General features: G+C 41.4%; 1 protein-coding gene across 1 annotated transcript in view; it reads left to right on the top strand.

Moving 5' to 3' along the window:
- LOC139708921 (cilia- and flagella-associated protein 206-like) overlaps nucleotides 1-12,853 on the top strand; it is a gene marked incomplete at its 3' end in the record, with an annotated part of 117,420 nt that extends 104,567 nt beyond the window's left edge. The window contains exons 9-11 of the mRNA XM_071620885.1: nucleotides 5,147-5,251; nucleotides 9,246-9,332; nucleotides 12,749-12,853. Coding sequence (XP_071476986.1) covers nucleotides 5,147-5,251; nucleotides 9,246-9,332; nucleotides 12,749-12,853 — 297 coding nt within the window. The remainder of the gene's footprint in view (nucleotides 1-5,146; nucleotides 5,252-9,245; nucleotides 9,333-12,748) is intronic.
- Between the last annotated feature and the right edge of the window lie 2,996 nt (nucleotides 12,854-15,849).

The following is a 15,849-nucleotide window of genomic DNA, read 5'->3' as shown; positions in this document are numbered from 1 at the left end:
TTTGGATCCTGTTTCAGACAGGTCCCCCCCCCCCCCTATATTCCTCTAGATTCCTCTAGATGCCAGCTTTCCTAGAAGACCATGCACAACTAGTGTACAGACAGGGAAGCCAGTCTCACTGGATGCTGATGTAATGATGTAAATGAAGGTTAGATGTTAGCTTGGATACAAAGAGCATCTTTGTGTAACACACACCAAGAAAGCAACGCATGTGGTTGTGCTTACAACGTGGCAAAACACACATTCTCTTTGGATCCTATTTCAGACAGGTTCCCCCACCTATATTCCTCTAGATTCCTCTAGATGCCAGCTTTCCTAGAAGACCATGCACAACTAGTGTACAGACAGGGAAGCCAGTCTCACTGGATGCTGATGTAATGATGTAAATGAAGGGTAGATGTTAGCTTGGATACAAAGAGCATCTTTGTGTAACACACACCAAGAAAACAACGCATGTGGTTGTGCTTACAACGTGGCAAAACACACATTCTCTTTGGATCCTATTCTAGACAGGTTCCCCCACCTATATTCCTCTAGATTTTTTGTATGTTGTTTAAGGATATCAGTGGAACATGTGTGTGAAAAAATAAATTCTGTTGCCATTTTTTCCGGGTTTGGCCATTTGGGGGGTAGATTGACTAGTCTATTATGGCGGAGGCATACCAGTCGCCTTAGCGACATTTCTAGTTTCCATCCTAAAAGACATGATGGTAAATGTACTGATATGAATAGTGAAACTGCACAATTTCATGAAAATGCTGTGATGTGATATGCAGCACCCTACATCCCACATTGAGCACAATTTTCCATACAAAATGGCAAAGATGTACTAATGCAAACATTAGGAATATCAACCATGAGACAAGAGTGACTAGAGATTACATCTTCCCTGAGAACATTGAATGGATATTACTTCCCCACTGATCCAGCTGATCCACAGGGCCCTACCAAAACATTAATTTACAAGCAAGTAAGATATATATCTTATTTATCTGTATAAAAACTTTCTATTGTTTATACCAAACATGAAAAAGCTGTTTAAAGTGTATTCCGATTCATGTGTAGGAAAAACACAAAATGGTGCTCTTAAATCAATCACTGCACAGTATAAGTCTACCTGAGTATGCCACACCTAATATTGATATCATGAATTAATTTCATCATTGCAACTGATTGACAAATTGCCCTACATCAACGTAAATAAGCACTGAATTGATCAGTGTGTTAGTAGTAGCCATGATAAAAAATCATGGGCATACATACTTGAGCTCTGGACAGGCGTCACCTCCACTAGACCACCAAGCTTCTGCCCGAAAGCAAGTGTTGGTTCTAATCCTTGTAGCATGCAGCAGGTACTGCGTAATTATTGTATCCCCCAAACAGAGTTCGGAGGATACTATGGATATGGCCTCGTTGCGCCGCCGCGTCCGCCGCAGATATTTTCTTGTGAACGCTCTACTGGCTGCAATTCTTCTTCGATCATCTTCAAATTTGGCATGAGGGTGTATTATGGTAAAACAAAGACGCCTATTGTTTTTGGTGGTGGCGCCCTTGCTTGTTCCATCTTTATACATGAAAAGGTAAATTTAACAGGGTTTGCTTGTGTGTGCGACGCTGGCCTTGTTTCTTGACCGATTTTTTTCAAATTTGGTATGTGAATGTATCATAGTCAAATCTATACACCTATACCTATTGATAATGCTGCCCTCACTGTTCCACCTTTTACAGGGTCAAAGGTCACCCTGATCATGTCAAAATTTGCAAAAGTGCTTATTTATGCAATAACTTGATTGTTACTGAACGGATTTTATTCAGACTTGCTAAGGAGCTGTATGGGTGGTCATTCTACATGAAGGACATGACAGTTTGTGCTGACGGCGCCCTCAGTGTCCCGACTTGGATGCCAATGCACATTTCTTGTGCGCACTCTATCAGCCACATTTCTTATCAGATTTTCTTCAAATTGAGCAAAAAGGTGCATTATAGTGAAATGAAGATGCCTATTGTTTTCGGTGGTGGCGCCCTCGCTTGTTCCGTATGTATACATGAAAAGGTAAATTTAACAGGGTCTGCTTGTGTGTGCGACGCTGGCCTTTTTTCTTGACCGATTTTTTTCAAATTTGGTATGTAAATGTATCATAGTCAAATCTATACACCTATACCTAAATGCTGCCCTCACTGTTCCACCTTTTACAGGGTCAAAGGTCACCCTGATCATGTCAAAATTTGCAAAAATGCTTATTTAAGCAATAACTTGATTGTTACTCACTGGATTTTACTCCGACTTGCTAAGGAGGCGGTCATTCTACATGAAGGACACGACAGTTTGTGGTGACGGCGCCCTCAGTGTTCCGACTTGGAGGCCATGTCACATTTCTTGTATACCATGACGCTCTATAAGCCACATTCCTTGTCGGATTTTATTCAAACTTGCTATGGCGGTTTGTGGGGGGTTATCCGAGGTAACAAAAGTTTCCATTGACAGCGCCCTCATTGTTCCAACTTTTGAGGATGCCATGTCATATTTCTTGTATGTGCTATACTACATGTAACCTCATTTCCCATGGGATTTTATTCAGACTTGCTAAGGATCGGTGAACGGATGGTCATTCTACATGTACATGTAGGACACAACAGTTTGTGGTGGTGGTGCCCTCAGTGCTCCAACTTGGATGCCAGTCACATTTCTTGTGCATGCTCTATCAGCCAGATTTCTTGTCGGATTTTATTCGAACTTGCTATTGAGGTTTATGGGGAGTTATTCTAGGTAACACAAGTTTTCGTTGCCAGCGCTCTCATTGTTCAAACTTTTGTAGGATGACATGTCATATTCCTTGCATGTGCTATATACTAGCCTCATTTCTCATCAGATTTTATTGTATCCTGCGACAGTTGCCATATTATATAACATTCTGGCCTAAAAAGTAATCCAGATGGGGTATGGGAGACGGATTCGGGGGATACATGTGCTCGAACGGGTCTCCTGTGCGAGTGCTCTAGTTCAAATTCATGAAATTCTTCTGTCGAAATGTTTTCATTACGACTGATTGACAAATTTGTATTTTGCCCTGAACTGAAAAATAAGGGGCAATTTTCTTATTGCTGTTTTGTGTCTGCGTGTCATAGTGCACGTGTACTTGCTGCTGTGGTTAACAGCGGGTTTGATTTACTGTAATGCCCACATACTCGGCTTAATGTTGTGTGGTTTGCACAGACCAATATCAGCAACCGCTTATGCGGAAGCACCGCTTAAACAGGAGAAAAACTTGTCTCCCGACCCTTCCTGATTAAGCGGTGAGCACCGTGTTATCATTATCATTTTTATCCTCATAGTGACATTTTGGTATACAGTAACATTGGATTATATAAAGTGCACAGCACACTTCTTTTTTTTGCACTTCCTGCTCAAAGAATGACACCAAAGTAGACTTTTGAACAACAGTTAAAAGAGTGCTTTCTAGGCAGTGCCTTGTCATACCCAATCTGGCTGTCATGAGTTTCACCGTCCTGTATATTGTAGCCAGCTATGGATGGTCCCGCATGGTCATTCATGCCATCCATCCAATGCAAAACTTTGTGCGTTAGATTTACTTTAAAAGTTTTGAATTACTTAAAATTATGTTTTAATACACGATTGTACACATGATGGCATCATGCAAGATGAGGCTATACAAGACATATTGCCTGTTTTAGTTGACCAAGCCTTGCCATGATTACATTAAACAAACAATGGGGAACAAACTACTTCCACAGCTTTAAAGCATTCTTATAAACCTGTGCATATACAATAAGCTGTCAATATTTCTGTGCTAATTATGCTTTTCAATTGTCTGATGAACCCTAATCATCGTTATTGAATCATTTTAGGCAGAAACTTTATTGGAAAAAATATTACAGTATTAAAATAATTTGAGACGATTTACAGTACATCAAATTGGCCTCAGAAATAGAGGCGCAAGAGTTTTGTTTGTTGTGTTGGACTCCGTGCTGTCTTGGTAACCTGATTTGTGGAAAAAACAAAAAGGGACAAATCTCTTCTTAAGCCCCCGTTCCACTATGCCGTTCTCGCTACAATTTGACAATTTTCTCAGGTCGGGAAGGATCGGGTAAAATCTGAGCCGATCTGGACACAGTACGATGTTAGAACGCTCTAAGTACACTGCAGTACGACTACCAAGTGCTTGCTACGCTCTTACTACGATGATAGGGAATGAGACATTACGATCTCTGCCGCTGCCGGTACGCTTTTGAACGATGTAGCTACGCTGTCAGTGCGATGTTGCCGATGTTATCCAATCGATGCACGCTGTATCTACGCTCTGAACAATCTATGCGATCTTATCACGCTGTTACCCCGTTCAGAGAGCTGAAAAGTGCCCGATGTGCCCCGATGTACCCCAATTCGACTGTCGGTCTGCAGTCAGTCAACTTTTATTAGCATGCAGAACCGAAGAAATATACTGTGGACCTCGAAGAGGCTCCTCAACTCACGGTTCTTTTGCAGCAATGCATTGTATAAACAAAGATGTGCTGATTTTTCCAAGGCTTTTTCTTGATGTCCTTGCTTTTATAGTCCGTCTTCCTCCAGCTGTAGATGATTTCATATTCTTCAAAATTCTGCTATGTCCTCTTCCTCCTCTTTCAGCATCACGTGCAGTCTCTCTTTCTTCGCCTTTTGGGTAGCTGCTTCGCTGCTTTCTTCTCTTCTTTTTCTTCATCTCTTCTTCTTCTTCGAAAATTACAGCTAAAATTACTTCCCGTTCTTGTGCCGATGTTACTATGCTCAGAAAGACCTTGTTACGCTCATCCCACTGCGTTTACGCTGTCACTACGCTCTCCCCGCTGCGTTTACGCTGTCACTACGCTACGATCAATTCTGATCGGGGAGATTGGTAAGAAATTTTGAACCGGTTCAAAATTTCTTCCCGATCTGAAAAAATGCCCGCTCCAACCCTGACCTCCACACGCTGCTGCTACGATGCTTCCGATCCCTGTACGCTCTTGCCACTCTCTCCCGATCTGCTAGATCGGGACAGATCGGGGTCCAAATCGTGATAGTGGAACGGGGGCTTTAGGAAAGAGTGTGGTGTGGAGTTAATCACATTTGGTAATAAATCTAATCTTTCTCCTGCTTCTCCCCCATTAGCCTCAGTTCATCAATCTGGCCCATATCTGGAGTGGTTTTCAGGATGAGATGGTTCTCCTCAGTGTGCTTAGCAACATCTTAGCCAGTCTGGAGCCTTACAATAAGGTTAGTTTTGACAGAAAATGTTTTGTTTTTGTTTTTTTAACTGTGGTGCACATTATGAATTTGGGATCATATAGCTGGAAAATGGAAGATGTATTTCTGTAATAAATCTTTTTGAATATTATTATTCAATGTTTTCCCTCACAAGTTGAAAGTTGTAAAATCTAACTTACATTAATATAAAATCATTGATGTTGAGCCATGTGTTGTGTGATCAAGAGTGTAAATTGCATTCATGCTGCTTAAATAAACCAAACACACCATCGACTTACTAGACAAGAAAGTGAAATTGTAGTATCACGTTGTTTCCTATTTTATTCAGTGATAACTAACAAAAATGTGCAAGTGATAACTAACAAAAATGTGCTAGTGATATAAGTAGTGAATTACTGGACAAGAAAGTGAAATTATGGTATTAATGTTTTTTCCTATTTTATTCAGTGATAACTAACAAAAATGTGCAAGTAATAACAAAAATGTGCAGGTGATGAGTAGATAATTACTGTCTCGAGATTTAAGTACACTAATGAAACAGAAAGAAGTAATAATAATTGAGCATGGCATTAAAACTTTACATCCATTCCCATTGAGACACTGACTAAACCATTCCCTAGAATAGTAAGTTTGCTTCTCTGTGTACAATACTGGACACAGGTATCCTTAGTCTCATTGGTTGATATCTAATAACAATTTTAGAAGATTTCTTATAACTATTATAAATGCTTGCTCTGAATGAATTAAGACAATAATCATATCTTCAAATAATAGAGATTGAATGAAAGAGATATACAAAGTTTCCCCAAGATTTTCTCTTTTACTGGCCTCTAGCATATAATCAATGAAGTGTATAATTTCAAATATACAAATACCAAACAAAGCATGTTTCTTTACCAGTATGTGTACTCGGTTTTCTAAAGTACCTATACTAGGCAAAAAAAAAACATTTTCTTTTTTATCTTTATACCAGTTTAACTCTCACAGTAACAAGGTGCTAAAAATTCTACAGACTTGCCTCCCATCAACCTGCCCATGATAATGAGTGCTTAGTACAAAACATCTCCAGAGGAGTTACAAGAAAGGGCCCTAAAACAAGCCAAGCCCTATCAACATTTCTTTATTATGAGGATATGCTGTACATACACAAGCAAGTACCACATGCATGTGCATGTGACGCAAACATTTTTATGCAATACTCCCATGCAACAACAACAAAAACTAGCTTTTCATGTGTTAATGGAGTATGACAAATTTAGGGAACTATAAAAAACTTTTCAGTTACATGTTATCTTTTCTCTTACATTCCTTAGAGAAATTCTTTAAGAAATAATGTAAATACAGTGTCTTGACATTCATTTATGAATAATGAAATCCACATGAAAATAGCTCCTTTTCACACGTGGATAAACTGTGATAAACATTGTAAACAATGTAAAACTTAACATGATTACAGTCAAACCTGTCTTAGCGGCCACCTGCTTGTAGCAGCCACTGAAAAATCCCCCACACAAATTGTTGTATCATAGACCCTCAATATAGCGGTCACCTGCCTAATGCGGGTGGCAGCCACTCATTTTGTATCTTTATATTTTTGTATCTTTGTCATGAAAAGTTGTCTTTCCACTAACTTGACTGAAACCTCTAGATCTAGACTTTAGTAATGCCACCCTGAATGCTAGAAATCAAGGCAGAGACAGCTCGTAATAACATCGTAGAATTTTACCCAGATGCCGACTAATTCATGATTTAGATCCTTTGAATAAGGACAATGGGATATCTGTCTGGGTATTGTTTCTTCTTTTCGTCAGCTTTGCACATTATCAATCCCCTCGAACTCACTCTTGAACCCCATTTGTGGAAAACCAGTACAAGCCAGTTCCACAGGCTCAAAATGCTATTTTAAAAATCAAATGAATAGAAGTAGGCTATTAAAAAGAAAATGAAAAAATGAAGTAAATTGTACCACTAAAAAATCTCAATTTTATAGCTGCTCATGCAAACTTATTTGCTGGCTTGTTTGTTTGTTTGTTTGTTTTTAGCTCACCTGAGCCAAAGGCTCAAGTGAGCTATTGCGATCGCCCTTCGTCCGGCGTCCGTCGTCCGTCGTGCGTCGTGCGTCGTCCGTCGTGCGTCGTCCGTCGTCCGTCGTCCGTCGTGCGTCGTCCGTCGTGCGTCGTGCGTAAACTTTTTACATTTTCATCTTCTTCTTGAAAACCCCAAGACCGATTTTCATCAAACTTGGCAGGTAGCATGCCTAGGGGGTTAGGAACTCAATTTCTTAAAATGGGCACCATGACCCACCCAGGGGGCCCCCAGGGGGGCCCAAACCCCCCAAAATTAAGGAATCTTTAAAAATCTTCTTCTCTAGAACCAGAAGTGATAGAGCTAAGTTAATACTATGAGTTAGTTCATTGATGACTGTAGTTTCAAGTTTGTTCATGGCAGAATCAGGGATGCCCCCCTTGGGACCCAGGGGAGGGGGGTGGGGAGGGGTTCTAATGGGGCCTAAATTGTACATTTTCGTCTTCTTCTTGAGAACCCCATGACCCATTTTCACCAAACTTGGCAGGTAGCATCCCTAGGGGGTTAGGAACTCAATTTGTTAAAATGGGCACCATGCCCCACCCAGGGGGCCCCCAGGGGACCCCCAGGGGGCCCAAATCCCCCAAAATTAAGGAATCTTTAAAAATCTTCTTCTCTAGAACCAGAAGTGATGGAGCTAAGTTAATACTATGAGTTAGTACATTGATGACTGCAGTTTCAAGTTTGTTCATGGCAGAATCAGGGGTGCCCCCCTTGGGACCCAGGGGAGGGAGGTGAGGAGGGGTCCTAATGGGGCCTAAATTGTACATTTTTATCTTCTTTTTTAGAACCCCATGACCCATTTTCACCAAACTTGGCAGGTAGCATCCCTAAGGGGTTAGGATCTCAATTTGTTAAAATGGGCACCATGTCCCACCCAGGGGGCCCCCAGGGGGGCCCAAACCCCCCAAATGAAGGAATCGTTAAAAATTTTCTCTAGAATCAGAAGTTATACAGCTAAGATAATACTATGAGTGAGTACATTAATGACTGTAGTTTCGAGTTTGTTCATAGGAGATCCAGGGGTGCCCCTCTTGGGGGCGGGGGGGGGGGGGGGGGGGGGGGGGGGGTTGGTTAGGAAGGTCCAAATGGGGGCCTGAATCGTACATTGTCATCTTCTTCCTGAAAACCTCATGATAGATTTTCGTCAAACTTGGCAGGTAGCATCCTTAGGGGGTCAGGATCTCAATTTATCAAAATGGGCACCATGCCCCACCCAGAGGGCCCCAGGGGGCCCCCAATTCCCCAAATTAAGGAATCTTTAAAAATTTGGGCCCTTATTGTACATTTTCATCTTCTACATGTACTTCAGAATGCCTGGTCAAATTTTGGTAGAGCTGTGAATAATTTAGATTAGTGACTGCGTGAAAGGTGAACTTGCGATACTCAGGTGAGCGCTAGACCCGCGGGTCTCTTGTTTAAGAATTATATGCCGTAGTTTATGCTATTATACCATGCAAATGTTGAAATTCAAAATGGCCACTGACCTGTCTATAGTGGCCACTTTTGTTGTTTCCCTTAGGTGGCAGCTATAGACAGGTTTGACTGTACTTAAGTTTAGAGATGAATGTTGCACTCCTGCGTAAAATTTAAACAATATACATAGTAGATCATCTTGCATAATCTGTGGAAAGCCAAATCAGGTAGCATGAATTTCAACACACCATCACAGGTGTAAAGGGTCAAAAGGGATGAAATCCGTAATCATTCTCGGCAAACTGCTAACTTCCCAAATTCATTTTATTGGAAAGTCTTTGCACCAGCTGTTCCCCCCCCCCCCCCCCCCCCCATTTTGAACGAAGACAATGTGCAGTCAATGTGCAACAAACAGAACTTGTGCTTTGAAAACTTTTATTAAGCTCATCAAAATGGAGACACAGATGATATGTTTTTTTGTGTGTGAAATTTGCTTCCACAGAACCACAGAGAATTCTTCACACCAGATGTAATTGGTCCTCTCCTAGAAGGAATTCCTGTCAAAACAGATGAAGATCGCATTAAAGAGGTAAATTGTTTCATTATTGCTGTTCACATTGCAAGTAAAATTTTCCAAAGTTAGAATTTTGCAAAGTGTAGGTGATGGTTGCTGAGCTTCCCAAAACTTCGTCAGAAAAATTGCAAGCCAGAGTGTGAAATTTTGCACTCCAGGTACAGTTTGCTGTAATTGTAATGAACGCTCATCACTGAAAAATTGCAAAGTTTGTCATGTGACTTCCACACACTTCCTGTTCATTTCTCAAGACTCCAAGCAAATTATGAATGCGTACTATGAATGGGAGTGCTATGAGAGTTTGGGGTTTTAGCGATACTGCTAATCCTAGCATACGTAGTACTATGTGGAGAAAAGGATATGTCTTGAATACCAAGCACGTTATCGGCACCAATCAGTATCAATGATGCCCACTGGATCAACGGTGATGAAACAAAGTGTCTCTGATATAGGACCTATGTACCGTGGTATAGGTCCTATCCGGAGACAAGATGACATTTTGAGGGTACAACGAAAGCAAGAGAGAATATGTAAGCAAAAGCGGGGAGGGGGAGAAATCCTACAAGGACACAAAAGACATTGGCATATTCACCACACCTATTGTGGGATGGATGCCTGTGTACTGTGTGGGAAGAGCAAAAGCAGCAGCAATACGAGTGTCCTAACACAACCTTGTGATCTTTCCACCGGATCAAATACCTTAAGTTTACAAAATCTGATTTGATGTACATTCTCTACATGAATATAGCAGAATCTGATATCCAGTACAGTCAAACCTGCCTTGGTGGCCACCTGTCTATAGTGGCCACCTGCCTATAGCAGCCACTGAAAAGTCCCCCTTAGAGAAATTAAAGCCGTGTCATAAACCCTGTGTATAGCGGCCACCTGTCTAACACGGCCAGTGGCCACCAATTTTGCCTCCCATGGTTGACTTTAACCTGTCTATGGCGGCCATAGACCCATACGGAGCCGCAGCCGAGCTGATATAATTCAGCACGTATTGCTGCTTCGCAGCCGTGCCTGTCATTTATGGGTAGCGTTTAGCCATGGCCACCGCTGCATTCACCTGCCACTCCGCAGTCATAGTAATACACATAAAAAATCTTGTTTTAAGTAGGCCTACGCATGCTACTATGCAACAACTCGATCAATACCGGCCGGCATTGTTCAATGCATGAAGCACACGCGTGCACACGTGTACACATACTACATATTTAATGCATGCAACAATACATTCATGTAGGCAATGCACACAAAATGTCAGATAACCTGTCTATAGCGGCCACCTGTCTGTAACCTCCACTCTTTTCGTCTCCCTTGGGTGGCCGCTATAGACAGGTTTGACTATATATGGAATAACAAAGATTTGTGTAACCTTCCCATGTTTATGACAAACAAAGTAACAACAGATTTGAGAAAAAACTTGAAGAGTGTGTGCAGAGTAGAGGTATGATGTATTGGAATTAGCACAATAATAAATGCATGGGATCAAGAACAACTGTAGTCGCGGTGTTTAACTGAAGAGATTTGCGCAGAGTTGATCCTGTGCAAATCGAACTACATTCTGGAATCATCCTTCAGGCATGTGCAGTTCGTTGCGAATTTTTTGTGGTAGTTATTCCGTGGGTGCATAATTTTGGTATATGTGCGAGACACCTTTTGCTGTCTGTATGGAGCAATGCATTACCATGGCATGGTAATGGCAAATTTTCATAAAATTCATGCAATATGTGGCTTGAACTACTCTCTCATTATTTGAGCTGTTGACCTAAGCAATAGTTCTAATTTTTGTAATGCTAACCATGTGCAGAAATTTAATCAAAAGATTAGAGATTCTTATATCAATGCCTGTTCTTTTTCTGTATAAAAGTGCATGTATTTTTGTCTAGTTTACTTTTTGCAACGTAATAGTGGGCTTGTTTTGATATATAACTCATATGAAGACGCACATAACCATCAAAGCTGAGCTCTCTAGATTTTTACTTTCGCTGAGCCCATTCAGGTGCCCATAAAGTGTACAGCAGAAGGACTCTATTCATAATCTCATGTCCAATTGATATTTTGCATTGTTTGATGGCACATGCGGTTGACTGTGGAAAGGGGAAACATGTACTGCTTGACTGCATTCGCACAAGTGAATTGCCATCCTGTCATTTGGGGACATTGAATGCTCTCAGAGAAAAGCCTGAAAAACAGATTGAGACTAAACTTCTGCATTTAACCAAGGCATGTACAGCTGGCCAAATTCATGAAACATGTGACTGTGTCGATTATAAGGACATCTGAGTAATGTCAAGGCGTACATACTATTAAAGCTGTGAAGGGCAAGCTGATTTTGCAATAACACTCGTCTCATTACCCATTGACGCCTGCCCAAGTATACTTGGGACTTACTCTTCCACAGGTTAAGATGCAAGAATAGATGAACATTGAAGAGTTTGTAGGTGTGTAAATGGCATAATATTCATGTTGTTTTAAGTATCTGTGATAGAGAGTAGAGTACCCTGTTGACATTATAGATGCATACCTTAGTGGGTACTTATTTGCCTAATGTTGCTTGACTTTTGACAGATATGAGCTGTTGTTTTAAGTGTAATCTCTCTTGATATCTATTACGCTCAAATAGATGAAGTATTTATATTTGGACATGGCAGTAAAAAAAAAAGTTACAAACAAACTTGTCCTTATATTAGATGTGGTTCTGTTATCATGCCCTAGCTAATACTGTATACGCTATAATGTTCGCGTACATAAATTTTCGCGAATTGCCGCTGTCACACATTTTCGCGAGTGGTTAAATTCGCGATTGGGGGACCAGAGAAAATATGAAGTGGCAAAGAAAGTGTGAATTTTCAACTTACTAGCAAATAAGAATGATACTAGCTATACACTGCATGAAAAAAAAAACTTCCCAAACTCTGCTAACTAGTAATTTAGAATTCAACATTTTTGAAGTGGTTAAGTCCATCGCGCTAGATTTCTGATGAGTGGTCCCCTTGCGATAATGGATTGGCTCTCTAAAGTATTTGTAAGTAGACGTGGACGTGCTATATGTACGTAAACAAGCTTAGCCAGCACAGTACTAGTATATGGTCTGTTCGGTAAGCCATGACATGGTACAGTTTACTACTAGTACTGAAATTTTCGTATCATCAAGGCATGGGATTCGTTTTGGAAGGTAATATTTTCGCGTGTTGTTAAATTCGCGAATAGCTCCCGACTCGCGAAATTCGCGAAAATAAAACCCCCGCGAAATATATAGCGTATACAGTAACCATTCTTTCAAAACTTTCCAAAGCACTGTTATGTTTATGTTTTTAACTGTCAATGCTGTAAATTCATATATTTTACCTGTTCTGCAGACTTTTAGTGCTTGGAGTGCATTCTGTCTCATGTATGGTATAATATTTTCTTTTGCTACTCTTTTTTAGACAGCAGGTAAAGACCATCGTGTCAAACCATCTGACTTCAAGCACGTGGACTGGTTGTTTCCAGAAACCACCAAAAACTTTGAGCGGCTCCCTCTCCAGTATAAGGTTGGTGATAAGCATAACCTTGTCCACACAAGATAAATATGACCTTTTCAGTCAAGTGTACAAATTGTTGCACATGTGGAGGTGTCATGGCCGAGTGGGTAAGGGCGCACGTCTCTGAATCACATGAGCTTGATTTAGGTTCATGGGTTTGAGCCCCACGAAGCCCGACATGTTTGCCCTTCAGCAAGGCACTTTATCCACATTGCTGCTCTATCCACATTGCTGCTTTCTACCCAGGAGTACAAATGGGTACCACACTACCTGGTAGGATTAGAATGTTTATGTTGGTTTTATCAGCATGTGCGCTCCTGTAAAATGGCAACTGGCTGGAATGCTCCCCAGGGAGTGGAGAGAGAGCACTGTCTGTGCTGGCAGGAAAAATTGCATCCAGACACCTGGGTAATAATAGTATGTATGCGCTTTGAGCACTCTATAGAGTGGATTTAGTGCAATATAAATCCATATTATTTATTAATAATAATAGTAATAGAATATATTTATAAGGCGCTTAATAAGTGCACAGTTTACCGGAAAAAATTAATATTTAGACCAAAATAATACAAAAATACAAAAAATAGATACAGTGTATAAATGCAAGTACTGAAAATCAAAATCAGTGTGCACCTCCATCAACCGACCCACAACTGGACCATTCCAAAGGACTATCTACTAAAAATATAAGTCTTCAGCAGAGTCTTAAACTGATTAACGGAAGTGGCTTGATGTATATACAGGGATGCCAGTTTTCCGGCAATAGCCGGAATTCCGGCTTTTTCATATTTTGGTGTCCAATTTCCGGCTTCGTGATATCACGTATATTATTTCCGTCTGTGTGGGAAAGCCGAAAAACACGAGAAAGAAACAAAGAAAGAAAGAGAGAAAAACGAAAAAATATGATCATCTAAACTTACGGGACATTCACTTTCACGATTTCCGTAGTATGTTTCGCATATACTTGGGCATGAGAATATCACAAAACGACTGTCATAAAAAACTAGCGCGATGTTGCTGCTGCTAGCTGGGACATGCAACACGTGCGATGATAGCGATCGAACAGTGTGTGGTGTTTCTATGCGATGTACTTATGTAGTTGATGTGCGGTGCGGTGCATGAATCATACTGCGCTCTCGCTATAGCTACAGCGCTGAGACGGTGTGGTGAGTCGATTGAGTCAGCTGAACGAAGCAAAACTACAGATTTTACGGCACTGGGACATCTTTATTTTTGCTACAAATTCCTTTTTTTTTCTAGAATACGACCACATTATTGTCTGGAAAGCGTTATACAATGTACCGGCACGTGCGATCGCGATCGAACAACGTGTGGTGTTTCTAGGCGATGATGTGCGGTGCATGGATCATGCTGCGCTCTCGCTACAGCTACAGCGCTGAGAGAGTATGGGGAGTCGATCGAGTCAGCTGAACGAAGCAAAACTACGGAGTTTACGGCACTAGGACTTCTTTATTTTTGCTACAAATTCATTTCTCTGGATTAGATTTGAGGGAAGAAGAGCTCTCAGAAATGCTCAGATTGCACCAGAGAGCATCTAGAACCCCAGAGCTTCCAGGGCCCTTGAGCGGGCCCTGGACCCCGGCCGAAGGGACTTCGCGCTCGTGATGTGCGCTTCGCGCACATCAGTTTCGTTCACAAAAAAAATTTCCGGCCCAAGAGCAATTTGCCACTGGCATCCCTGTGTATATAGGCAGGTAGAGAATTCCAGAGAGAAGGGGCAATTGTAGAAAAAGCAGGATCACCATATTTTGTGTAAGTACGAGGTCCAGGAGTCAATTGCATTGGGATCTTGAGGAAGTAATGGAACTTAAAGAAACAAGATCTGTGAGATACTTGGGGGCTTGCTCATTCAGAATTTTGTACGTAAGCAGAAGAACTTTTATTATTACCCGTATCAGGCATCTGAGCTATGATTCTTTGAAATTGTATTTCCCGCGTGGGGTTACACTCCAGCAGGGAAAAGAGGAGCAAATTTTCCATATTCCCCTCTTTGACAAACACCTGTGGGATTTGCGTGTTAAAAACGAGGGGAATATAGCATCCGGGCACTTGAGCTCCCAGTGAGGAAAATTTGCTGTTGATAACAGTTTCTCGCGGAGTAGTTTCGCAACGAAGGGCAAAGTCCCATAGGTTAACACATAAAACTAAGCGACGATCGCTGTTACTGTGTGAGCCTTGCTGTTTCTACGCGCGTCGCATACCTGAGTTTCGTGACAGAGGGCAAATTGCCATAGGTTAACACGTAAAAATAGGGGACGATCCCTGCGCCTGTGTGAGTAAGCTGTTATACACGCGCCGCTTACCTGAGCTGTGTATAGGGATGCAGCGCGCAGTGTGTTGTAGAGCTCGACTTGCTCTGAGTGGAAAATTGTTAAAATTTACATTGTTATGATTTATTTTGCTGCTCAAGATGCCTGAAATGGGTAATGATAATGATGTGGACTGTCTACTTTCGGGGGATACGACATTAATTGCCCTCACTAGAATTGTATTGCCCTGGTCTTCGATTTGGCAATGCAATTCCAGTTCAGGCAATAAATGTTGTATCCCCCTCATGGCCAGTCCATATTATTAGCTCACCTGACCCGAAGGCTCAAGTGAGCTATTGCGATCGCTCTTCGTCCGGCGTCCGTCGTGCGTAAACTTTTACATTTTCATCTTCTTCTTGAGAACCCCTGGACCGATTTTCACCAAACTTGGCAGGTAGCATCCCTAGGGGGATAGGATCTCAATATGTTCAAGTGGGCACCATACCCCACCTAGGAGGCCCCCAGAGGGGCCCAAACCCCCCAAAATTAAGGAATCTTAAAAAATCTTCTTCTCTAGAACCAGAAATGATAGAGCTAAGTTAATACTATGAATTAGTACATAGATGACTGTAGTTTCAAGTTTGTTCATGGCAGAATCAGGGGTGCCCCCCTTGGGACCCAGGGGATGGGGGTTGGGAGGGGTCCTAATGGGGCCCAAATTGTACATTTTCATAT

Source organism: Diadema antillarum, unplaced genomic scaffold (assembly GCF_040938485.1).
Source record: "Diadema antillarum isolate AM-2024a unplaced genomic scaffold, OU_Dant_1.0 seq00001389_RagTag, whole genome shotgun sequence".
Taxonomy (NCBI): Eukaryota; Metazoa; Echinodermata; class Echinoidea; order Diadematoida; family Diadematidae; genus Diadema; species Diadema antillarum.
The sequence above is the reverse complement of the archived record's forward strand: the minus strand, read 5'-3'. Positions and strand labels throughout refer to the sequence as shown.